Source organism: Myxocyprinus asiaticus, chromosome 28 (genome assembly GCF_019703515.2).
Source record: "Myxocyprinus asiaticus isolate MX2 ecotype Aquarium Trade chromosome 28, UBuf_Myxa_2, whole genome shotgun sequence".
In the NCBI taxonomy this organism is placed as follows: Eukaryota; Metazoa; Chordata; class Actinopteri; order Cypriniformes; family Catostomidae; genus Myxocyprinus; species Myxocyprinus asiaticus.
In genome coordinates, this window is record NC_059371.1 from 25,105,802 (window position 1) to 25,131,340 (window position 25,539).

A 25,539-nucleotide genomic window follows, 5' to 3' on the forward strand; every position below is an offset into this window, starting at 1 on the left:
ATTGTCTGATATCATCGGATTAATATTTTATATTTGACTGGTATTTTATATTCAAAAAACAGCTGAAAGGCAAATGTAATTTTCATTATGTTTTTATTTGACTAGAATGGGGGTTTCATTGCGATGAGGGTCAGGATGAAGTGGAGCAGGCAGCACATTTGATGTGCATATTATGTGCATTGCTGTATCTGTTTGCAGCTGTACAATACTGTTTCTGATAAGACATGTCTCTCCAATGGTCCATTTGACTACTGAATGTGGCCAGCAGTGCCTGTCTTTTAGCTTCTCTATGAGGACACGGAAAAGTTCTCCAAACGCAGCGCATCCCAAACCAATATTTCCCTGTTACAGCTTATATTTGAATGCCTTTTCAATTAGTTACATAAAAATAATATAGCCTACTATTGGACTGATAATGATTACTTCTGTTTCAGAGTATATAATTAGTCTGTTCAGTTCATTATTTGTCCAGCTGGAGTCGTCAGTTCACACACACACCAGTAAAAGAGTGTGCGCGCACAGTCAAGAGTGTCCGGATGGTGCGCACATATTTACGGCAAGTTTATTTTTTATAAATCCCGATATGTGCGGGGGAAATTGCGTACGCACATTTCAATGGCAATTTTGTGCTTACGCAACGTTTATACATCAGGCCCCTGGTCTCTTCCCCGACTAGCATCACTGAAGGCAGTTCACCTCCCAAGGTCAAGCAATCAGGTAGCAGATGCTCTATCAAGGGATCTTCTGCATCCGGCAGAATGGAGGCTTCAACCGGATGTGGTGCAGAGCATATGGCATCAGTTTGGCGAAGTAGAAGTGGATCTTTTCACGTCAGAGGCAACCAATCATTGTTGCTTGTGGTTTGCGAGGACAGACACATCTGGCCCGTAATGTCTCACCGTTGGCTGAACTGCCTACTTTATGCATTTCCTCCTGTTCCACTGTTGTGGGAGACATTACACAGGATCTTCCTGCGCAATCACAGGGTGCTCCTTGTAGCACCCCGATGACTAGCCAGGCCTTGGTTTCCCATACTTCTGAGACAATTGGTGGGCAGACCGTGGCACCTTCCACTCTGGAAGGATCTGCTATCGCAGATGGACAGCAGCTTAATGCCAGCCCGTAACCCCCATTTTCCTGTGTGGGATTTACCACTTGTGCTTAATGGCTGACCTTAAGTGGATATCTTTTAAAATTGTCTTTCTGTAGGCCATCGCTTCCACTAAGCGAGTCAGTGAGTTACATGCACTGTCTGTTAGTGAGTTATGCATGTGTTGGTTGCTGGATGATTCTGGCTTTGTGCTTCGGCCAAATCCATCTTTTCTTCCTTATGTTCTATTTCCTCAGTTTGTGAATCAGTCCATTAATCTGGCTGCATTTCAGTGTTCTTCCCAATCAGATGAGTCAAGGGATCACCTCTTGTGTCCTGTGCAAGCCTTGAGGTGTTACTTGGATGCTACCATTTCTCTTAGACAAACAGACCAGCTTTTTGTTTGCTGTGGTAGTGTCCGGAAGGGTGCCGCTGTATCTAAGCAGAGATTGTCACATTGGATTGTGGAGGTGATCACTCTGACATACAAGAAAGCCCAAAAGCCCCTGCCAGGAAGTATTTCTAGTCATTCTGCTTAAGCTGTGTCTACATCTTGGGCTGCCTTTAGAGGAGTGTCCATGGCAGATATCTGTGCAGCTGCTACCTGGGCTTCTCCATGTACCTTTGCTCGCTTCTACAAGGTCAATGTTGCTACCCCTCATGCAGTGAGTTCAGTGGTTGTTCAGGGACAACCTTGATTGTTTTTCAGGTGGGTGGCATTCCTCATGACTATGTTGGAAGTACGAGGCTCAGCCTACGTCACTACGTGACTTTGCTGGTATATTCTCTCAACCTATCTAGCGATAATCCACTAATGCTTAAGCACCACCTCTGGCGGTCATCCGGAATTCACAGAACCACAGTTACCTACGTAACTAGCATTTTTGGACATGTTATTTGTCCGAGCTATAAAGTGCTTATTTTTAGTGCTTTCTCTAAAAAAATCCACTCATCACATTTACAGTTGTTTTATATGTTTTAAAGTTATTAACATTTTTGCACTGCTGGGGCCTGTTATCTTGACTAGCAGTCAAAAGAAATGTCTTTCTTTCTTTTTTTTTCAAAACGAAAATGTGAAATTAAGCCAGAAAATGAAATCAATGAGCTGGTGTGTTATGATGTGGTGTGTTGCGGGCCGAGTTTGGTGGGCCTATCTGGGCCAGAAAGTCCAGGGCCACTTTTTAGTCCCACTCTGGCCCTGGACGAAAATACACCTTGCCATCTTCACCAACATGCGATTGACGCTTCGTTCAACTCTACGCAAAGTTGTGGTATTTATAAGAAAGTGGCAGGGTTTAAGTGGGCTAAATGATTGGAGAAGTCCTGCATACGTCACCAGAGAGAAGTCTGTCATTTCACTGGAAGATCGAGTCATTACATTTAGATGAAAGATTACGAGGTAAAAAATAAAATAAAAAAAATAAAAACATTTGCATGGTTGAATTACTCACAATAAGATCAATAACATGCATTTAGAAAATAGATAGGGTGAATTTTCATTTCATGCCGACTTTAATATTTAAGTCCTTTTTACTATATATTCTCCTTCCTGCCCAGTAGGTGGCGTTATGCATGAAGAATGTAAATTGCCAAAAATAAAAGACTGTAAAAGTGAAAGTAGAGATTTATAGTACAAAAGGACATAAATATTGATCTGTTTCTCACCCACACCTATCATATCACTTCTGAAGACATGGATTTAACCACTGGAGTCTTATGGATAACTTTTATGCTGGTTTTATGTGCTTTATGGACCTACAAAGCAGAGATATCTGCAGAAGAAATAAAGTCATACACATCTGAGATTGCATGAGTGTGAGTTAATAATGAGAGAATTTTCATTTTTGGGTGAACTATCCCTTTAAGTGGTTTTTGTCAGCAGGGATGCCACTCAAGAGCTCTGGGACTTTGAGCTACAAAACTGCTGTGCAACAACTTGCTATTGTTCTATGTATAATTGTGTTGCACTGCTGCCATGAAAATATACTTACTGTATGGAAAGATATCACTTAATGGGTGTGGACTAAACCTATTTCAGGACTGAGTCTCTAAATTGTGTTTCAACAAGTCTACAAACTGTGTTACCATAGTGATAAATTGAGTTTAACAGGCAGCTTTAAAAATAGGCCATTAAAATGCCAAAGGCTATATAATTCAAGATATACTCATTGCAACAGTACATGCCAAACTTTAGTCACATTTCAAAATAAAGAAAATGTTCATAAAATGTACAGATAAAAAAACTAATATCTGTTCACTTTTGACAGAGATATAATCAAGAAAACAGATAAAGCTGTGTTCTAACAGGGAGTATCTCATTGAGTTTTACTCAAGCAAATGAAATTCTTCCCAATTAGACCACTATGCTCCAGTATCATTGATTTACAGTATGTGAGATTGAAGTCAATGGTGGACAAGCTGTAGTTTTGCAAAGAAACATCTTGACCCTTTGAAAATCAGAAAGGGAACCCAGTTTCCTATTGAAAAATGAATGCACATTTATAGTACAAGACATTTAGAAGACATTTTAAAATGAGCATGAGTTTAGAGTACTCTGTGTAAATAAAAAAGGAGTAAAGGGAACAGTGCACACACACATGAAACCAAAGCATGCAGGTTAATACCATAACACAATACAAATGTAAAAGCTTTACTTTGACAGACATTCATTTCGCATTTTCTTTTAATACAGCTTGTGATTGACAAAGGTCTAGTTTATGTTAATTTTATAACTTGACATCTCAATTTCAGAATTCCATAAAAGAAATTGTTTTACCTATTAATCTTTTCCTATGTTCAACATTTGACGAATAAATTGTAAATACATTTCACAGTTTAGGTACATAAAGCACAATGAAATCATAATATAAAAATAATAATAATAATAATAATAATAATTTCTTTGTTTTAGACACAGCACCATATCAAAATTTTATAAAATTAAATATTGCTTTAATTCATGACATATCATGATTGATTTACATGCTTGATTAAAAATAAATAAAAATGATAAAGCACCATACGGAACTACTGGGGTATACATACTGAATTAGAACACAATTAAAATGCAGGGAAAAAAATTATATATATATACATATATATATATATATATATATATATATATATATATATATATATATATATATATATATATATATATATATATAAATGTCGTGAAACTTGAAATGTCTCTAATTCTGACATTTCTAACTTCTAAAATGCCTCTTTTTGTCCATGTGTACCCCACCAAAAATGCAACTAATAACAATCTACTAAAAATAACATTTTAGAATAGCAACTGAGTCTGTAAAGGAATGGTTGCATATGAAAAGCTCAATGTATATCTTGCAGAACATTTCACAATGCCTAAACCACTACCATTCACATGACCAAAAAAAAAGAAACAATATGACTTTGAAAATTCAGCACTGATGAAAATTTGACATTCAAACTACTACACAATTGATAGCACCATCAAATACAAAAATGAAAATATAAACATTTCTCATACAAAAGAGGTGGAAGTCACAACTTGGGATCGGGAAAGGGGTTGTGCCTGCAGTCCATTTGGCAGAGGAGTCCCAGTTTCTCTATATATTTTTCACTTAGAGAATACCTCATCAACCACTATCCCCCAAAAGACCACCCTCAGGAGGAAAATGATAGTCCACATGCCAGGAATCAAGACACAAATACCCACTAGTGGGAATGACATAGCACCAGAGACTCACAAAGAACAGAGCCACCAACCACCACCATTGAGAACATCCATAACACCAGCAGGGTACCCAAGAATTTGTTAATTTCCCCGACTGCTACCGCGAGAACATAATGCATGAACAAGCTGCATCCACTGCATATGAGAGTAGAAGTTAGTAAAATGATTGAATATAGGATCACTGAAAAAATTATTACTAAAAACAAACTGCTACCTAGGAAAATTATTTACATCAACACTTGTATCAAATATTTTAATCACAATAATTGCCCTCAGTCTTCATTATCGCACACTGTTTTTTTTACATTGGTGTTTGATATGCAAGACACACAACTGCATAAACATCTTCACTGGAAACATAAAAAAAAAGTCTTCTCATTCATTCTAAGAGCACTGAAGAATAAAGTCCAAGTTTCCAGTGTTCATAACCCCAAAATGTATCATATTTTTGATCACGGTTTATGTTATCTGCAATGCTCTTAGCTCATTCAAGCATTAATTTAGCCAAAAATGAAAATTCTGTTATTGTTTACACACCCTTTTCGTCAAAAACTTGTATGAATTTCTTCTGTAAAAGGAGATATTTTAAAGAATGTAAATGCTGAAAGTGAATGGGGACTATCAGTATAACTAGTGATTCATTTTTATGTATTTGTACTGACAGAAAAAAATTTATTTCTGAAAGTAAAATAATATTTTGGTTCTTTGATATTTTTGCTGGATTAGAATTGTCCCAAAAAATTATTTTTATTTTTTATTAACAATTCACAAGCTGTATCGTTTTGTTTGGCAAAGATTTTACACTGGCAATGCAAGCAGCTGTTAAAGTTGGAGGACGAAAGAAGAAAAACCAAACAGAAAACCTTTTGATTAATAATTTAAACAGAAGAAGAAAGGTTAGCCATGCTGTTGTCCAAAACACACAGCCGAATTTTGCACAAATAGCACAGTGGACAAAACATCAGGGTAAAGCAGAAAAGCGATAGAGGCATGCATCATGAGAGAGACTGCAAAACTATAGGCAGGGAGGCTTAGAGGATGTGGTGCCAATCACAAACCTGGGACATAGAGGAGAGCAGTGCCCTCATCCATGCCAAACATATTGGAGCCTGTGCAAACATAGATGCCAGCGTCCTTGTGCTGCACATTCTGAATGGTCAGGATGCCATTGAAATCCATGGCTCGGTTAGGCAGCTTGCCGCTGCCTTTGCGGGTCCAAACCAGGGTGTATGCTGGCAGCTATGAGGGAAGCACATGTCAGAAATATTTAATTTACAGACATTAATTCTCTGAGCCAAATACTGTTTTCTCTCCATCTGTTTTGGAGGTCAGGGAGGCTAAGACTATGATATGTGCACACATGGGCATGTTCACACCTTGCTTTTGGCTGTGCAGATGAAGCTGACTGTAGCTCCAACTGTCACGCTCTGTGCTTTGGGCTCCTCAATGAAGACTTCGATAGGTTTGGATGGTATGGCTGGTGAGGGGATAGTAGTATGATTAAGAAAAAGAATGTCACAAAGAAGTATTCCTTTTGTATTTTGACTAATTGTGCTATATCAAATACTGTATGTCATTAATATATTATAAATTCTTAAAGTATATGATACATCATATCTATCTATCTATCTATCTATCTATCTACAGTATATGGCTTAATAATGGGTTATGTATGGTGACAGCCAGTCAAATCAGTCTTTCGGTAAAAATCTAATCAAATTAGAAGTTTAAAATTACTATCCATGCCATTCATTGGGGTTTTCAATCTTTTCAGCCCAGCAAAAAAAAAAAAAATGTGGTTACAGTAAGGCATTTACAATGGAAGTAAATGGGGCCAATTTCAGGAGGGTTTAAAAGGCAGCAATGTGAAGATTAGAATTTTATAAAAGCACTTACATTAATTCTTCAGTTACAACTTATTATTAGAGCTTTTATAATTTAAATTAAGTTATTTAAATAATTGTTTTTACAGTCATTTTGGGGTTTACAGCATTACGTCGTCATGGCAATGAAGTAAAATTAACTTCACACAGAAAAGGTTACCAAGTAATTTTATCAAAAATCATGTTAACATGCATACTGTTTACAGTTTGTGGCTATACTTTTTATTTTTTAAGTGCCTCACAGCAACACAGTTTTGTTTTTGTTTTTTAAAGGAGGGACAAGTCAAAACAATTTTTTGTGGTAATCAACATTATGCCACAAATACTTTACCTGAGCTTAAAGCTCATCATTTACTCACCCTCATGTCATCCTAGACGTGTATGACTTTCTTTCTTCTGCTGAACACAAATAAAGGTTTTTAGAAGAATATCTCTGCTCTGGATGTCCATACAATGCAAGTGAATGGTGACCAAAATTTTGAATCTCCAAAAATGCCGCTCCAGTGGTTAAATCCATAACATCAGAAGCAGTGTTGGGCTAGTTACTTTAAGAAAGTAATTAATTACTAACTAATAATGAAATCTTCTACAGCGTAATTAGATTACTCTGCTAATTACTCTGTCTGAAAAGTAATTGCATTGCTTATTACTAATTACTTTCTAAAACCCTTATCAACCTCGATCAGATGAAAAATACAAGGATAGAAACTGTTTGTAAGGGGGGTTAGAGGGAAAGGAGGAGGCGAGAACCGGCTTGACAACTTAAATAATAATTTAATGAACAACTTAAACAAAAACAGACAACCATAAACACACACACAGTACAGCTGCCTGTAATTCTCTCTCTCTCGAACTGTCGTCCCCGGCCGCCTTTATCCCTCGCGCGCCCCATCAGGCTGATTGGGGACCAGCCGTGCGTCATTCCAGCCCGGCCCCGCCCTCCTTGGCTCTACACTGTTCTTTTAATTCTTTCAAATAAATCATATAAAATCAAAGAAATTATTCATGAACTGGCCAAAGAATTTAAGGGGGCAGCGTTAATATAGAAACATAAATTTTAACATTAGATGTTACATTTCTATTTTAAATTCACTATTGTTTTATAAAGAATTGTTCTTCAGTATTTAACGCAATTACATCAGAAGTAACTAATTAAATTATTGAAAAATTAAGAGTAATCCATTACTTGACTTTTTTCAATGAAAAATTAATTTAATTACAGTAATTCATTACTTAGTATGCATTATAAAGAAACTAATCAACAGTTAAGTCGTTTTATACTATAAATGCTCCTCCATCTCCCAGTGGGTGGCGATAGGCATAAAGAATGCGATTCACCCAAAAAACAAAAGAAGAAAAACGTAAACGTGAAAGTGGAGATTTAAAGTAAAAAAGGAATATTGATCAGTTTCACACCCACACCTATCATATCGCTTCAGAAAACATGGATTTAACCACTGGAGACTTATGGATTGCATTTATTTTGCCTTTATGTGATTTTTGGAAAATCAAAGTTCTAGCCACCACTTACTTGCTTTGTGAGGACCAACAGAGCTGAAATATATTTCTAAAAATCTTCATTTGTGTTCTGTAGAAGAAAAAAAGTCATACACATCAGGGATGGCATGAGGGTGAGTAAATGATGAGAGAATTTTCATTTGTGGGTGAAATATCCCTTTAACTTATATTTATCTTGGACACAGAATATTCCTTTAATTTATATAGTTAGAAACATCATTAAAATGAAAGAAAATTCAGGTAACTTAATCTTCTGGCTGACAACCCTGGCTATACAGCAACAAACTATGATCTAACACCTTACTTGTTACAACAATCTCAGCTTTGCTCCTATTGGTGCTGCGCTGGTCTCTACAGGTGCAGATATACACGCCAGCATCACTTGGCTGCACACTGGGGAAATGCAGCTCCTCTCCTGCAGGGTGGAAAGAAAGGTTTCTCTGATATTGTCAATCATGCTATTACAAGTCCTTCATCCTGCCTAGAACACGATGCAACATGTAGCTTGAACAGTCATTACATGACACTTTGATCCTATTTTGGTTCTTGGTTTCTCCAGGGGATAGCTGGAGAGATATCCTGTATTCATTTTCTTGTAAACATGCTTCCTGCTTCTAGGAATCTGGGCAGTACCTTGTCTGCGTCTCTCTGCTGTGTTGGAGATCAGGTGTCCATCCTCACGAGACCAGTAAAAATAGTGTGGTGGATATCCCGACACCTGGCATCTGAGAGTGACTGGGCTTCCCTGTGCCACCTGCACTCTTTCTGGGTACACCTTTACCACTAAGGACGCAGCAGCTGAAAACGATTAAACACACTGTATAACATTCTGTCCAACAGAAATGCTGCATCACATAAGCAATGGCCCACAAATGTGCCTCAACTGTTCATTTCAAAGTGACTGTGATAGTAAATAAATAGGTACCGCTGCGGCAGGGGATCCTTGCTTGTGGATTTCCAACATAACCAGGTGCACATCTTTAAAGAGAGACAAATCACATAAACAATTGTCGTGACTATTGATGTGCAACTCCAGTGTAACAATACAAGAGGTTTGAGCATACCTTTCACAATATTGGCCAGTATAGCCAGGCTGGCAGGCAGTGCACTGATAACCTCCATTCCCGAGACTCTCACAAGTACGAGAGAACCTAAACATAAAAGCTCTTTATTAAGAAACACTCTCTCAAACTGGATGCAGTAGCCCTTTAGCAAGTTGAACAATATTTTAAAACAGGAGCTGGGTTGATTGGATATACATTGTACATATTTCATAAGATTGTGAGTGTGTGTGTGGGTCAAGTTTGCCTACATTTTGGGAACCAAATGTCCCCTCAAGGATAGTAAAACCTGATATAACCTGCATTGTGTGGACCAACCAATGGCAAACAGCTTAATGTACAAAATAATATCTTAATGAAAATTTTAAAAAGAAGAAGGTTTGTGTAAGGGTATGTATGTGGTGAGTATGTGTTAAGACTAACTGATTGACAGGGTCGGTGCCAGGGCAGGCACAAGGTTGGCAGTCCTCTGGGGTTCCAGCAGTGGGATCTCCAAAGAAGCCATCAGCACACTGTTCACAGAGCTCACCCTTGGTGTTATGTTGGCAGCTCTATGGATAAAAAAAACAAAAAAAAAAAAACAGAAACAGGTAATCACAGCATGACAAAGACTAAATTCACAGTATTTGGTACTGACTACCGAATTTACTAACAGGTTTGACTCAGTGTTATTACACAGAGCTATTTAATGAAAACTGAATGACAAAATATCTATTAATTGCAATTTACATTTAGTCATTTAAAATACATTTAAAAATGACAAAATTTGAAAATAAAAACTAACATTGTTGTAAAAAATTGAAACTAAACTAAAATACATTTTCATGACTCTAAAATTAACAAATTAAGCCTAACAGAAGCGACGATTTAGAGTTAAAAAGTTCTTAAATATTGATATTTTTCACACCAAAAGTGACTGTATCACTTTAGAAGACATTATTTAACCGCTGGAGTCATATCGATGACATTTATGCTGACTGTCTGTGATATTTGGAGCTTCAAAAGAGATTTCTCCGTTCACTTGCATTTTAAGGAACTACTGAGCTGAGATATTTTTCTATTTTTCTTCAAATGTGTTCTGGTGAAGAAAGAAAGTCATACACAGCTGGGATATCATGAGGGTGAGTAAATAATGAGAGATTTTCATTTTTTTGGTGAACTATCCCTTTAACCTTGTTAACCATTTTATATGATATCAATTAAAGCATTACCTAAAATACAAAACAATAATATAAAAACAAACTAATCCATAACTAGAAAAAACTTTAAATGCACTAAACTCTAACAATACTACAAAATAAATAAATAAATAATAAAAAAAATGTATATCTATATATATCTATATATATATCTATATATATATATATGAATTAAACTGTAACTAGAATTTTTAATTTTTCTTAAGGGCACTAAACTCTAATAATATAAATAAATAAATGAATAAATAAATAAAAATACAATTAACAGTCAGAGTGAAAAAAAAAATGAAAAACTAAACTAAACTGGAATGGCAAATTACAATAACAGCCCTGTGTTCAAAGGTTATGTTCATACAGTAGCAAAATACAGTACAGTTTTTCAGTTATGAAAAAGATTGAAAAGTGCATTCTATAACCAAAATGACTGCCTTAAATTCTGAGAACTCACAACCTAATTTTAAGGGGGAGTTTGGTTAATATGTGCAGTATGAACAGAACCACATTCAACAACTAGTTCTGTCGTGTCACAGAAATAAAATTAAATGGGGAAATGTATGTAAAAATTGTTATACTAACAACTTGCTGCTCATTTTTCATGAATAAGGCCCACTGACATATACAATACGTAAAGAGAATAGTCACAGAATTATGGTTAAGGGTTAATCAAATGAAATCACCCATGATGGACTGGATATAGCATTACACCATGAATGGTTTAAAATTACTCTTAAAAATCTTTCCAGAGGGCACCATGCTTCAGAAGGTTAAATAAGAATTACTAGACATACCGTGCAGATGCCAGTCTCTGGGTGACAGGTGTCAGAGTGTCCGTTACATTCACACGGCTCACAGTGGCCCAGGTACAAGCCCCCTCCTGTGCGAGTGTATCCAGGAGAGCAGTCCTATACAACATGCAAGTTTTCATTATTGTGACATAGTAAAGAACATTTAATGTGATTTATCCAGTTGGGCAAAAAATAAATCTGCATTGTTATTACCTGGCAAGACAGACCGCGGTAACCAGGGGGACACTGGCAGTGCTCCACCTCTAAAGCCTTTGGCAGACCAGTATAATTAGGCACAGTGATATCCATGCGGACCCCTGAGATACTGGATGAGCTCATCTCTGTGTGGTAGGAGGCCCGGACCAAGATGTCATCCAGGTCTGCAAGCACCATCATCAGGTGTTCCCGGGTAGCTGGCATGCCATCAGGACGCTGCCAGTGTTCCTGCAGAGCACAAATCAGCCATGATTCCCATAATCTATCATTTAGGTTGTGATAAACCTCCTTATAAGTGTAGCTGACATGTCATGCAACATTTACAACCTCATATTAATTAAGAATTAACACTGAATATTTGCACTTTTAAAAATTAATTTGTCACTCTGCAAAAATGTTAACCTAAAAACAAAGTCCATGATCACGCTATGCGTTTACTACCCATAAATTAAAATCAAGTTCGCATTCTATACATTATAATAAATACAAATCCAAACAATCTCATCAAATAAAAAGTAAACAAAACAAATGAGGTCTCACCTCTCGAAAAAGTATCTCAAAATCATGTGACACTCTGGCACCCTGTCCTCTTCTCCACGTTTGCCGTGACACCAGTGTGATGTCATTACCCTGCGGAAATAGTCACAAATAATGGTAGTGAAACATCTATTTCATGGCAAGAAACCTTATATTGTTCATGCAAGTTTGTTGTCATACTCACAATAATCTGAATATCAGCATCCTCTATCGGAGAACCTCGAGGTCCTGGCACATAGGAGATTGTATATTTCAGCTTTCCACCATATGCACCAACCTAAGTAAGAATCAAGAATATACAATTAAAAAACACCAATAATAGTAGTTTTAGTTTTTTTCACCAGGAGCACCAACATTGATATAAAGTAGTAAACATGAGAATATTAACATGTTTCTATAGGAATCAGAAGACCAGATGCTTTCAAAACCTGTCCAAAACCACAATTTAAGATTTTATATTCCCAGAATATAATGTGTTAAATAATGTCAGCTTTTTTTTTATCTTATCTTATAATTTTCTTGCAGTTTTTTTTCTGTTAAAGGTGCACTCAGTAATTCGAATCCAATACAATTATTGTCAAATTCTGCAAATATCTCCTCACAGTCTGCTAGCTGTCCGTTCTGTGGGTGGGCTGAAAAAAATCTAGTATTTGTACACAGCCCTGGCTCTGTAAATGGGACAAAAACAATCGGATCGATCCACACAAAACTACTCCAGCCAATCAGCAACAGGGGGTGGTTCTTGCGCGTGCACATGATGGGGGGTGGGGGCAGAGCGAGAGGGAAATTCATTAGAAGAGTGATGGCAAATCTGGCTGATGCGAACTTTCTAAACTCCAAGGAGGACAAATGAATGAGAAACAGACCAATAGAAAAAGGTCAGACGAATATAAACTAAAACAGAAGGATTATGATAAGTCGAGGGTTAGGAGCCGCGTCAACATCGGCGAGGCTTTTCAGCGGTGGAGAGACCTCTGAGAGGTAAAAGGCCTGAAGACAGATGCAGAAGTTGCACTTTTTCTTCTCGATAGGTGGGTAACACAAATTTTGCTATGTTTCACAGAACCCATATATGCTGTTGTTGTGATGTTATATTTAGTAGCAGGAGAGTTGTGTGTCTAGAGCCGGTGGAAGCTTCCAAAGGAGCATTGAAGGGAGAGGTGTGTTTGTTTTGGCAGTTGAGTTCGAATATCAATAATGTTTCTCAGGAATCGCTGAGTGCACCTTTAATTGTTTGGGTAATTTTATAAAAAAATTAAGAAATACAATTTCTGAGTCAAGAACTCTTTTCTTATTTATAAATACATTCTAAAAAATAGTAATATTCAAAATAAATATCAACAATTATATTTAAGAACAAAGGCATCATTTAAAAATAATATCTCTAAATGCAATTTAAAACCAGCCCCAACCTACAACTTAAGATATTTTAACTCTATAAAATGTGTTTAATAATGTCTGCTATTTTTTGTAATCTTGTAATTCTTTTTTTTTTCTGGAAAGTTTTTGGAACAATAAATAAATATTAACATTCAAAAGAAATTTAAACATTTATATTTATAAAGAATGCATTATTTAAGGAATATTCCGGTTAAGCTCAATCGACAGCATTTGTGGCATAATACTGATTACCACAAAAATGAATTTTGACTTGCCCCTCCTTTAAAATAAAAAGAAAAAAAAAAGAAAAAATCGAGGTTACAGTGAGAAAAAACTCATTATTTCAAAAGTATAGCCACAAGACATAAACAATATGCATGTTAACATGACTTCAGTGTGATAACATCACTTACTAACCTTTTCTGTGTAAAGTTATATCCAATTTTTCAACTTTGTTGCCATGACGATATAAATGTCAACAAACCCTAAAACCCTTAAATGACTGTAAAAATGACAATTTAAACAACTTTACAGCTCAAATAATACATGAGTATTAACAGAAGAATTAATGTAAGTACTTTTATACAATTATAAGTTTCACATTTCTGCCATTAAACCCTCCAAGACCCCATTTACTTCCATTGTAAGTGCCTCACTGTAACTTCAATTTTTTATTATTTTTTTTTTTTTAAAGAAAAGGAGGGACGATTCGAAATAAATTTTTGTGGTAATAAACATTAAGCCACAAATTCTGTCGATTAAGCTTAACTTGTGATAAACCCGTAATGTTCCTTTAAAAAAATATTCATTATTTTTCACTCACTATTTCTCTTTATTTAAAAAAGGTTATTAAAACATCATTAAACAACTAAACAGTTCAGACATCAACACCCACTCTCAATTCCACAAACACCACTTTCCACCTTTCAGGGACTTAAAGTAATTAACACTTTAGGCATTAAGTGATAATAGATAAACACACCATGTTTGTTTGGATAAATAAGCCAATAATGTTTTGGCTTACCCATCCATCCCTCTATTAACTCCGGTGGTGCTTTAGTAATATCAGCGGGAGAACAGACAACCTAAGGATCAGTAATGGGTGGGCCTGAACCCATCCATGTGTTTACCTTATCCCCTTTGAACTGTTCCGGGAGCTGCCAGAAGAGCACATCATCTGAGTGCAAGCTGAAACCATTGTAGACCAAAACATACTGGAGCACAGGTGGAAGGAAATGCATAATAGCACAGGCGAAGGAGAGACAGAGTAGAAGATAGGCATAGCAAAGCATGAGACCAAGAAAGAGAATTAATCTGTTTCTGTCAATCACTGGTTAACCATTGGATAACTTCATAAGGATTTATCCATGTAATGTCTGCGATACAATCTCAGAATTATTCTTTTAAAAATGGTGTGAGAAACAATGAGGGCAACAGAACTAAGCTTGGCTCTACTTTACTAATACATACAAAAATAGTTACAGTGGGGTCCTAAAGTCTGAGACCACTAATGAAAATTATTCTATTTTGCATTTTTCCAAATATATATATATATATATATATATTATTTTTTTCACAAATTATATTACCAGCATAACAGTTTGGGTTAATAGCTAAATTGAAAAATTAACATGAATTTCATGATTTCTGAGCATTTGGCATGTCACCCTTTTGCTTTAATGACAGCATGCACTCGAGCTGACATAGACTCCACAAGTTTGTGCAAAACCTGATGATGCATGTTAACCAGCATGATTTGAGAATGTTTCAGATAGCATTTTGTCTGCTTCAATGGAAGCAAGGAAATCTGACCTTTTGTACAATGGAGTTAACATAGTCACAAATTTGCTAATTTGATTAGTGACTTGGAAATAGTGTAGAATCTGGAATATTTCTTATTCATTTCACATCAAAACATTTCTTTGTTTAAAAATGCTCAATATACTTAAACTTTCTACTGTATATATTTCCATGTTTAAAATAGGGTTTTAATGGGGTCTCAGATTTTGGGACACTCTTCATGTGTGTTTAGTGTGCACTACATGCTACAACCATAGGGAAAAAACACCCTTTGATCAATAAAACCTGACTAGCCTTAGCATACTTCCCTGCTCCCTCACTGAAAAGCAGACATCCTAAACCCATGCAGCTGTCGAACATTAATTTCTTTGATAAACATTCAACATGGCCTAGACTGGGACCTAGTTAGAAAAGCACTATCCCATGATATAAGTGGCCTGCAGTCACAGGTGACTACCTTTTTAGAAGAGTCCGGTCGTGGACCTCTAGGTCCAACTGTGTTTTTTCCCTCTTGCACCTGTCAATAAGACCGAAATCCAAACTAAAATTAAACAGCAGAACTTAATGTGAATACAAGAAAATGTCTGATGCAAATTATTAGTGTAAACCAGAGGTTGTGCTGCAAATAATCATCATTCATCATTTTAACTGACTGGGTAGTACATTTTCCTTCATGCTCTATTTTTTATCTATTGTTGTTTCCATTTTCTCTAAAAGTAGATATATGCTGTACAATTTTCCATTATTGAGGCCAGAATTAGAGTTTAAGTCTACAACAACCTGGACTTTACAAAACATATGCTAGAAAATGTTAATTAAAGATTTAAAATACTAAAGCCACGTCCACTAATACGGTACTTTTTCGGTTGAAAACGCATTCATTTTGCTACATTTACACTTCTCATTCACACTGGAACAGCTTTTTCCTCCACCATAAAATACAGCATACTTTGGAAAACGATGATGGCAGGGAACATTAAACATAGTTTTCAACCGAACACGTATTAGTGTGGATGTGGCCTAATATGATTTTGGTTGAATATGCATAGAGAACAGAAACGCTCTCTAGTGACGCATACTGTACTTTGGAAGACAATGAGCCCATTTACATACACTGATAACTCCCAAAAATCAGCTTACTTTAAAAAAATAAATAAATAAATAATAAAAAATAAAAAATAAAAAAAAAGGGGCCTGGGTAGCTCAATGGTAAAATACGCTGGCTACCACCCCTGGAGTTCGCTAGTTTGCTAGTTCGAATCCCAGGGCGTGCTGAGTGACTCCAACCAGGTCTCCTAAGCAACCAAATTGGCCCGGTTGCTAGGGAGGGTAGAGTCACATGGGGTAACCTCCTCGTGGTGCGCATGGTGAATTGAGCGTGGTTGCCGCGGTGGATGGCGTGAAGCCTCCACACGCGCTATGTCTCCGTGGCAACATGCTCAACAAGCCACGTGATAAGATGCGCGGGTTGACTGTCTCAGACGAGGAGGCAACTGGGATTCGTCCTCAGCCACCCGGACTGAGGCGAATCACTATGCGACCACGAGGACTTACAGCACATTGGGAATTGGGCATTCCAAATTGGGAGAAAAAGGGGAAAAATCCCCCCCCCAAAAAAAGAAAACCGCATTTACATGAGATTTATAATAATCGCGCTATTATCTGCTATTGACATCAAAACGTGAAGTGGCATGCACACAACACATGAGCATACTGGATAAGCCAGTGAGAACGCCAGTTAAGGTGTTTACATGCTACTCTAAATTGTGGTAGTTGGCAAAAAAATACCCATGTTGATAGGTTTATTCTTCAGCCGTTTGTGAACTTACACATTAAAGGAACTTACACGATAAAGTTCCCTCCATCTCAGGGAACCGAGGTTACGTACGTAACCGAGACGTTCCCTTACGACACAGTACACTTGACATTGCGTGCTAACGCATATGGGGAACAGAATCCCATCATGCCGCACTACACAACATAATCTTCCAGAGAGGAAACATGATGCAGCAGTCCCGCGGGACGGTGACCGACATGAGTATGCCGCAAGTGAGTGACCCTCATGTTGGCCAGTAGGGGAGCACTCAGAATGAATATATGAGCTATAGTCATAGAGTATGAATTAACCCCTTCACGAACCCAGTCGGGAAGGGAATTAATTTATAATGAAAGTGCTTTATAACTTTATGGTAATTTACAAAGGCCTGAATGCATGTGTAAAATGATGGGGAGCACGTACTTAAGGGGAGGGGCATATGTATATGTTTGGCAAACGAAATAGCAAGCGCTCTAAACAGCGAGGACTTGTGATGAGAGAGACGTTACGTCTAAGTTGTAAAACCTTGCGAATGTGTATTGAGAAAACCATCCTGCTGCAAAACATATGTCTTGTAAAGACACACCATTCATCCCTGCCCATGAGGAGGCCATGCCTCTAGTTTAGTGTGCTTTAAAACCAATTAGGCACATCTTACCCTGGACTCGTAAGCCAGGGCAATCGCATCAACGATCCAGTGAGAAAGTCTTTGCTTGGAGACATACATTCCTTAAGTGCATCCTCCATAGCACACAAAGAGCTGATTAGACAGTCTGAACTGGCGGGTGTGCTCAACTTATGCATGTAGCACCTGCACAAGCATAACAAATGCAAGGATTGTTCCTCATCCGAGTTAAATGGAGGAGCGAAGAAAGCTTGAAGGTGAACCACCTGCACTCAGAAAAGCGTGGTTAGAACCTTAGGCACACAGCCTTTTCTGGGTTTAATGGCTTTTGAATGAGCAGGGCCAAACTTCAGACATGAATTGTCAATTGATGGTGCATGTAAGTCACTGACCCATTTTACTGAGGCCAGAACCAGCAGTAGTGCAGCCTTAATGGAGAGCATGAGAAAATCAACAGAGTCCAAAGGGTTGAAGGGGGGGCTGCGAGCGCTTTTAGGACCAAATTTAGGTCCCAAGTCGGGACTGTAGCCGGCAGAGGTGGATTTAATCATCTTGCTCCTCTAAGGAACTTTATGATTAAATCATGTTTGCCTATAGTGGTGTCGGCTTAAGGTGCATGATGCATAGATATAGTCACCACGTAAACTTTGAGCATTGACGGAGTGAGTGCTGCATCTAATCACTCTTGAAGAATTATGAGAATTTCATGTATGGGGCAGTTTACTGGATCTTTGCCATGTGAAAGACACCAATCAGTGAACACTATCCATTTTAGCATGAAGAGGCGTCTCGTGGTTGGTACTCTCTCCTGTAAAATCGTGTTCATGACTGGATGTGTCAGTTCTGGTGCATTAAGCATGCTCCGTTCAAAGACCACACCTGTATGATTCACAGCTCTGGCTGGGGATGCCAAACTGTGCCTTGTGTTTGAGAGAGAAGATCTTTCTTCAGTGGTATTTGCCATGGAGACCCAGCCAGTATTTCTACCATCTCCAGAAACCATGACTGATTGGGCCATTTCGACGCAATTAAAAGAACTGTTTCCATGTCCACTCAGACTTTGCTGATGACAGAATGGAGGAGGCGCATCAGGGGAAGCGCATACTTACGTTTCCCTGGCCATACGTGACATAGTGACATATATATGCCACTATTGTTGTGATGTCCGAATGAATCAGAATGTGGTGATTCACAATATGAAAAGCTCTCAAAGCTAGAAAGACAGCCAGTAGCTCTAGGTGGTTGATATGTCACGGCCGTTTCACACCTGTCTCCAGGTGTCAAAAGTCGGGCATCCATTACACACCGTCCCCCAAACTGTGTTAGATGCATTTGTGGTCAGCATTTTCTTTCTGAAACTTGACCCAGCATAACACCCTGTTGGTAGAAGGCTGGCGCTATCCATGGTGCTAGAGCAGCTAGACAGTGGTGAGCTACCACAATGCACATGAAAATGAAATGAATTCAGTGGTAATGTTTTTTCAGTTTGAACTGAAACAGAAACCGAAGAATGGTCTGTATGCGCTCGTTCATGAGGTGCACACACATGAACTCCTAAAAAGGAGATTTACTGGCTGGGGAAAAGTGTGCTTTTCACCCAGTTGACATTAGACCAGATTTTCCATATGGCAAAGCAGCAAGTCTCTGTTTTCGCTCAGTAGTGCCTCTGATTGGCTAGTAATAACCAACCGCTGAGGCAGTTCAAAACACACACACACCGTTCATTTTCAATGGTATGAGCGCCGCATCGATACATTTCATGAATGTGCGGGGAGCCAGAGACAGGCTGAAATGAAGGACTTTAAATTGATTCGCAGTTCCCTTATCACATTAACACAAATCTAAAAATCCACCTGTAATGCGGTGCAGTTGGTACATGAATTATGCATCCTTCAGATCTATTGATGCAAATCAGTCCCAAGGATGGATGTGCAATAAGATCTGTTTCTGAGTTAGCAAGTTTCTGAGATCCATTGCGAGCGCACGATTCAAGCATCTCAGAACTAGAATGGGCCGAAGCCCACCTTCCTTCTACAGAATGAGGAAATGACTGCTGTAAATCCCACTGTGTGTGTCGCAGTCTGTGCACGCAATATCAGCATAACATGTGGTCAGACCAGAGATTGTTCTTGATCATTGCAAACACCAGCTCTGACCCGCCCATGAGGACTTGCCACGTAGTCGCACAGCGGGACAGCAGGCTTATTAATTCATATGAAACAACCTCTACTGCATTCTTTGCGAGAAGATTGTGTATTTCGGCTAGTAACACTGGCACATTTTCGGACAGAACCGTGGAAGACAGAACACCGTTTAAACGGGGTGGTCGACATGCAAACTGGATCATATAATCATGTTCGATCATTTTTTAGCACCCATTCGGAATGTCAGTAAGAGCTCACCACACGTCCGCATAACGGGACAGAGGGCAATTTGGTATGTTCAAAACTTTATATAATGCATCACTCACCATTGGGAAGCAGTTGCGCATAATGTGAGACTTTGAAGAGAGAAAGTTCTTTATTGAAAAAGTGTGAGCGTCTCGTGCACGTGCAACGAGTGCTGTAATCTTTTTGCAATCTTTGTAATTCATTACAAGATATAATCACCATTGGGAAGCGGTTGTGCAAAATATGTGGGCTTGAAGTGGGAAAAACCTTTATTGAAAAAGTGTGAGTGTCTCGTGCGAGCACGGTACTCTTTTTACAATCTTTGTATGATCATACATGATATAATGCACCGCTCACCATTGGGAAGCAGTTGTGCATAATGTGTGGGTTTTGGAGTGGGAAAGCCCTTACTGAAAAGTGTGAGTGTCTCGTGCGAGCACAGTACTCTTTTTGTAACCTTTGTATGTTCATACATGATATATATAATGCACCGCTCACCACTGGGAAGCAGTTGTGAATAATGTGTAAACTTTATTGCATGCGATTAATGTGAGACACAGAAAACAACATATTGAACAACATTTTGAACAACAATATTCCTTTCCCGACAAACAGCAGTGGGGAAGAGGGGAACAGTATTGTGTGTTAGGACCACTTTGCTGCATGGGGGGATTTTCCCGTCGGCGCAGGGCTTGTGCTGAGGCGGCTGTCTTCAAGCGAGCTGGTGGTGATGAAGTACTGCTCCGTTTTGGCATAAAATGTCTCATAGCCTGTGGGTGTTGCCGAGTCATGACATAGCGCTCAGCAATTCTATTCACAGAGCCTCTGAAAAGGCTGGCTGGAGACACCGAAGCATCAAATAGAGCGGCTTTTCCTGCGTCATGCATTTCCGTGAGAGTCAGCCAGATGTGATGATCTAAAAACATCAGGTTGCTCATTGACTTGCCAATGGCCTGTGTAGTGAATTTTGTGGCTCGCAGTGCTAAGTCCGTAGCGGTGCGGAGCTATTTGAATGTCTCTGGATCGTAGCCTTGATGTCCATTTATTTCAGAAGCTTAGCTTGGAAAACTTAGAGCAACATCATCGTGTGGAGTGCTGAACCAGTTTGGCCCACTGCTGAATACGCTTTTCCAGCCAGTGCAGACGTTAGTTGACACAGCTTAGAAAGATGAACGGGTGTGAGTTCCATGCCCTGCTACTCGCTGGGCAGAGATGTACCACTACCACCTCTTTCAGGGGGGGTAGTTGAGCATAACCGTTTTCTTCCCCATGATCCACATTTGAGAGGATGTAATCGCTGCGCAGGCGAGCTGAACAGAGCACGCACCAGGATTTTGACAGTTCATTATGAACTTCAGGGAAGAACAGGGCAGATCTACGGGACATGGTCGCTTGACGGCATCCGGACTGCAGGATCTATTCATCAAGACAAGAATGTGTAGGTTCCTCTGGAGGAGACCACTCGATAGAGCTCTGTGGCCACCCTTGAAAGGACACTAAGCATCTCTTTGTAAGTGGCGCGTACACCCTCCTCGCCGGGGGAAGGGGCGGTGTCATAATCCACTGACAACTTGCCTGATGCAGCAAGAGACATGACATCGTCATCATCCCCAGCGTCAGAACCACCGAACGAGATGAGGCCATGCACATATCATGCACATAATGTATCGGCATAAACACGTTGCATGGAGATCGAGGGGCTCGCGGGCAGAGGTCCTCCTCAAATTCATCCTGCTCAACCTCACGGCCCTGCGGGTGGGAGGGCGCGGGAGGCTGATTCGTCCCTCAGAACAAGGGTGATTCATGAGCGCAGCGTCTTGAGACTCATGCCCTCGCAGTGAGGGCAGTCTGTCTCCATGAGAGCTGACTCTGCGTGAGCACAGCCCAGACAGAGAATGCAGTTCTCATGCTGATCTGACGGCAGGATGTGCCTCTCACACAAGGAACACTTACGGAACGACATCTTTAAAAAGACACGAACATGTAAGCGACTCTTTTAAATATATATATATATTTATACACACAATATACAATTGCTTGATAAGGACACACAACTCCGGCCGAAGCGCTGCAGGGAATCAGGATGCTGAAGTGGCCCGTTCACCAGCGAAGCGTCAAGCGGCGAGGCGGAGTGATATTCGCCGGAACACTGCAGCGGAGCAGAGAGTCTTCTCGTTGCCATGAAGATTCCACCCGTGACTCGTGTAGTCGACGGCGAAGCAGTAGAGGGCTTTAAGATGAGAGATGAATCGCTGTCTTGAAGGAAGAAAATTCTGAGGAATGGTGTTTGTGCACCTGCTTTTATAGCAGACAGATTCGCTCCTAAAAAGGCGTGGCTCAAACACCATAGACAATATTAGAATATTGCCATTAATGTAGAGAGGTTTCAACTAGGTTGGGTGGAAGGACACTCCCCATATGTCAAGTGTACTGAGTCATACGGGAACTACGTTTTCAATCGAAAATTTAGTAGTGTGGTCATGGCCTGAAATGATGGACAACTGAAAAAAATTACATTTGTTCTATACCCTATAAGATCTATACTCAGTCATAAAAAATTATTTAATAAAATTCAACATTTAAATTATTGCATCTATGTGTAGCATGTCATTGTTTTGTAAAAAATATTGTTCAGTAAAATATTGTAACTGTATCAAGAACTTCTGTGACTAGAGCTCTTTTAGTCATACCAAGCAATGTGTTGTGGGTTCTTGGCCTTTTCTTTTATATTTTACTCTTGCATTGTGAATGTAGTGACCATATTTAATGTACAATATTGCATAAATTATTCCACTAAACTACTCTTGGAATCTCTCATCCACTCATACCAAATGCCTTATTTTTACAGAAAGCATTTTGAATTATCCATCAATGTTTTTAAAATTCTGGAAAATGACTGAAACACAGTCTCTGGTGTAAACCTAACATGAACCATTGTGAGAGTCACCAGTGAGAGCATACAGAACCTGAGTGGAGTCAAGGTGGAAGGACTGGTCTGAGTCAGCTGAGTCCCTTAATGAGGAAGTTAAACCAGAATGGAAGGAAGGGGCACGCACACTTGACTGAGATGGAGAACTCTTGGCCCAAAATGAAGAGTGGGAGGATGAGGTTTGAGAGAATGAAGAAGGGAAGGGTGAGCCCTGCCCATTAGAGAAATTAGAGATGATAGCCCAGATTTCATCATCAAGTTTGCGTACTTCATCAGCAGGGTGCTAGTGATGGATGGATAAGGAAATATAATGACTCAAAAAATAGAATGGAAAGACAGGGGTTCCAAGACAAAAGGGACAGTTCACCCGAAAAAAGAAAAAAAAAATCTGTCATTATTTACTCACCTTCATGTCATTCCAAACCCATAAATTGTTATACTTTTTTGTGAAAAAATATAACTGCATTCGGTTTTGGAATGACATGAGGGTGAATAGCTGACAGAACTTTCATTTTTGGGTGAACTATCCCTTGAGTTGGGAGGAATGAATGGAACAAGCAGCCAAAAAGATGATTTAATGCATGCAGGGTGTTGTTCAGGAAGTCAAAGCAAGCATCAGGTTACCACGTATGCTCTCACTTCAAGTGTTCATTCTGGTGGAGTTGTATTTTACATGCAGTTAGCAATAAACAGGAAAGTAATTAGCCTTTAAGCCTTAATGGCCTTTCGCAATTCTTTCTATCAGGGTGTTGTTTTCATTCAAAGGACCTTAACATTGTGTCAGTCTTCTACAAGTGGAGTTAATGGATGGAGACGTTTGTTTGCTGAAAGTTTTAAGGATGTTCCTGTTAACCTTTGCCGATTCTGGTGGCAGATCAGCCCTTTGTCAGTTTTCCAAAGTTTAACTTTCAGGTCAAACTCTCCAGCAGTCAGTTTATTAAAAAAGTGGGAGGATTAAAGAGGTTTTGTGCTTTGAGATTAATTTTCTAAAAGTATTTTTTGTTACTAAAGAAGCATCCATCAGTTGTCAAATGGGAAGGTTTCACAGTGTTAAATGTGACTATGGAATTCAAGTCAGTGGTGAGAACCAACAATTTAACTGAGCTAATACCTCAAAGGCTCTTTTGGATCTTGAAGGGTCTTTACCCATATCGCTCATTGACTGCCATACAGCGGCGTCCTTTCTCAGCTGTTCCTCTATCCATGTGGAGTCTCTCTAATTTTGTGAATAAAGCAAGATCTCTGAGGAACTTCTGTGAGCACTACAAAGAACTCTGTATGATTTATACTGCTTGTATTCCAGAGAATTTAGAGTATATACCAGACAATAAACTACTGACTATATCACTATATCAGTGGTTCTCAACTAGTTTTGCTTCAACTGTTTATTGTACGAAAGTAAACAAAACTGCCCCCCACCAAAAAAACTTCTGATGCAACCCCAGACAAACGGCAAAACACGATCAAGCGAAACCAACCCAGGCCAAATTATCAAGGAGGTGCACCCCCCGGTCCAACAAAGAGATAAAAAGAAGCCCACTCTAAAGATTCAAATGAAAAAACATCACATCCTAGTACCGCCCTTGCTTGCAAATCATTTTTGGGTCATGACTCACCAGTTGAGAACCACTGCACTAAATTATACTTACAATTGGCTAAATATTAGGGATGCACCGATACCACTTTCTCTTCTGATCCGATTCCGATATCTGAAATCTCAGTATCGGCCGATACTGATCCGATACCAGTGTTGTTTTTTCATAATCAGTTTAGAATATCTATACCTCACTGAGTGATGCTAATTATATGTAAAGAAACACAAACCTTTAACTACACATTATTATATATAAATGTACAAACTATTAAGAAAAACTTTATTGTTAACTAGTCTACTGGATAATGCTGCAGCAAAATTAACAGTAATTCCAGTCTAAGTGTTCAGTAGAAAAGAAGGCAGTTTTTTTTTTTTTTTTTTTTTTTTTTTTTTTTTTTGCAAAAACATTAACTTGTATCTGGACTTTAAAGGATTCAGATCTCTATTTTTGTTCAATTTAGTTGTAAGATATCAGTTCAATTTTCATTCACAGTTATTTTTTGGAACCCATTAAACTTGAATATTGTTATAATTTGTAAACAAATAATAATAATAATAATAATAATAATAATAATAATACATTATTACTATTATTGACTTTTAGAATATTAAATACAACAATAATATATTTAAATCGTAAACCTTTAACTTTAAAACCCTCAGGCTTTTATTTTGACATTCTGAACTCTCCAGGAAGTCCTGTATGTGTCTGTTTGTAGGCAAGTTCACAGTAGTTTAATTCGCTTCTTATTCAAATTCTGGTAAAATGCACCTCCGGTGCTGTTTTAAATGCATATTATAAGTGAACCAAACTATTGAGCATCTACATCAGAGATGTTGTTCGTGAGTAGTGCTCAAATGTTGCACAACGCGTGAAGGCTAAAAATAACCACGAGTGTGTGTGTAAACAGAGCAGCGCCATTCAATAACATGCTGGCGCTGCATGTGCATATTATATATTTACTTATTAAACACAGCCTTTTGTGATTCACAGAGCT

General features: G+C 38.6%; 2 protein-coding genes across 9 annotated transcripts in view; one reads left to right on the forward strand and one right to left on the reverse strand.

The window, feature by feature from the left end:
• LOC127419036 (V-type proton ATPase subunit S1-like) overlaps positions 1–25,539 on the forward strand; it is a 691,126-nt gene that overhangs the window by 400,177 nt on the left and 265,410 nt on the right. The gene's annotated exons all lie outside the window — the stretch shown is intronic.
• hspg2 (heparan sulfate proteoglycan 2) overlaps positions 1–25,539 on the reverse strand; it is a 171,789-nt gene that overhangs the window by 43,984 nt on the left and 102,266 nt on the right. For all 8 annotated transcript variants that reach the window (XM_051660037.1, XM_051660039.1, XM_051660040.1 and 5 more), the window contains exons 34-44: positions 12,192–12,284; positions 12,011–12,100; positions 11,468–11,698; positions 11,258–11,371; positions 9,694–9,821; positions 9,274–9,360; positions 9,135–9,187; positions 8,843–9,007; positions 8,514–8,624; positions 6,185–6,285; positions 5,867–6,047 (exon numbers count right to left, since the gene is read on the reverse strand). In XM_051660037.1, coding sequence (XP_051515997.1) covers positions 5,867–6,047; positions 6,185–6,285; positions 8,514–8,624; positions 8,843–9,007; positions 9,135–9,187; positions 9,274–9,360; positions 9,694–9,821; positions 11,258–11,371; positions 11,468–11,698; positions 12,011–12,100; positions 12,192–12,284 — 1,354 coding nt within the window. The remainder of the gene's footprint in view (positions 1–5,866; positions 6,048–6,184; positions 6,286–8,513; positions 8,625–8,842; positions 9,008–9,134; positions 9,188–9,273; positions 9,361–9,693; positions 9,822–11,257; positions 11,372–11,467; positions 11,699–12,010; positions 12,101–12,191; positions 12,285–25,539) is intronic.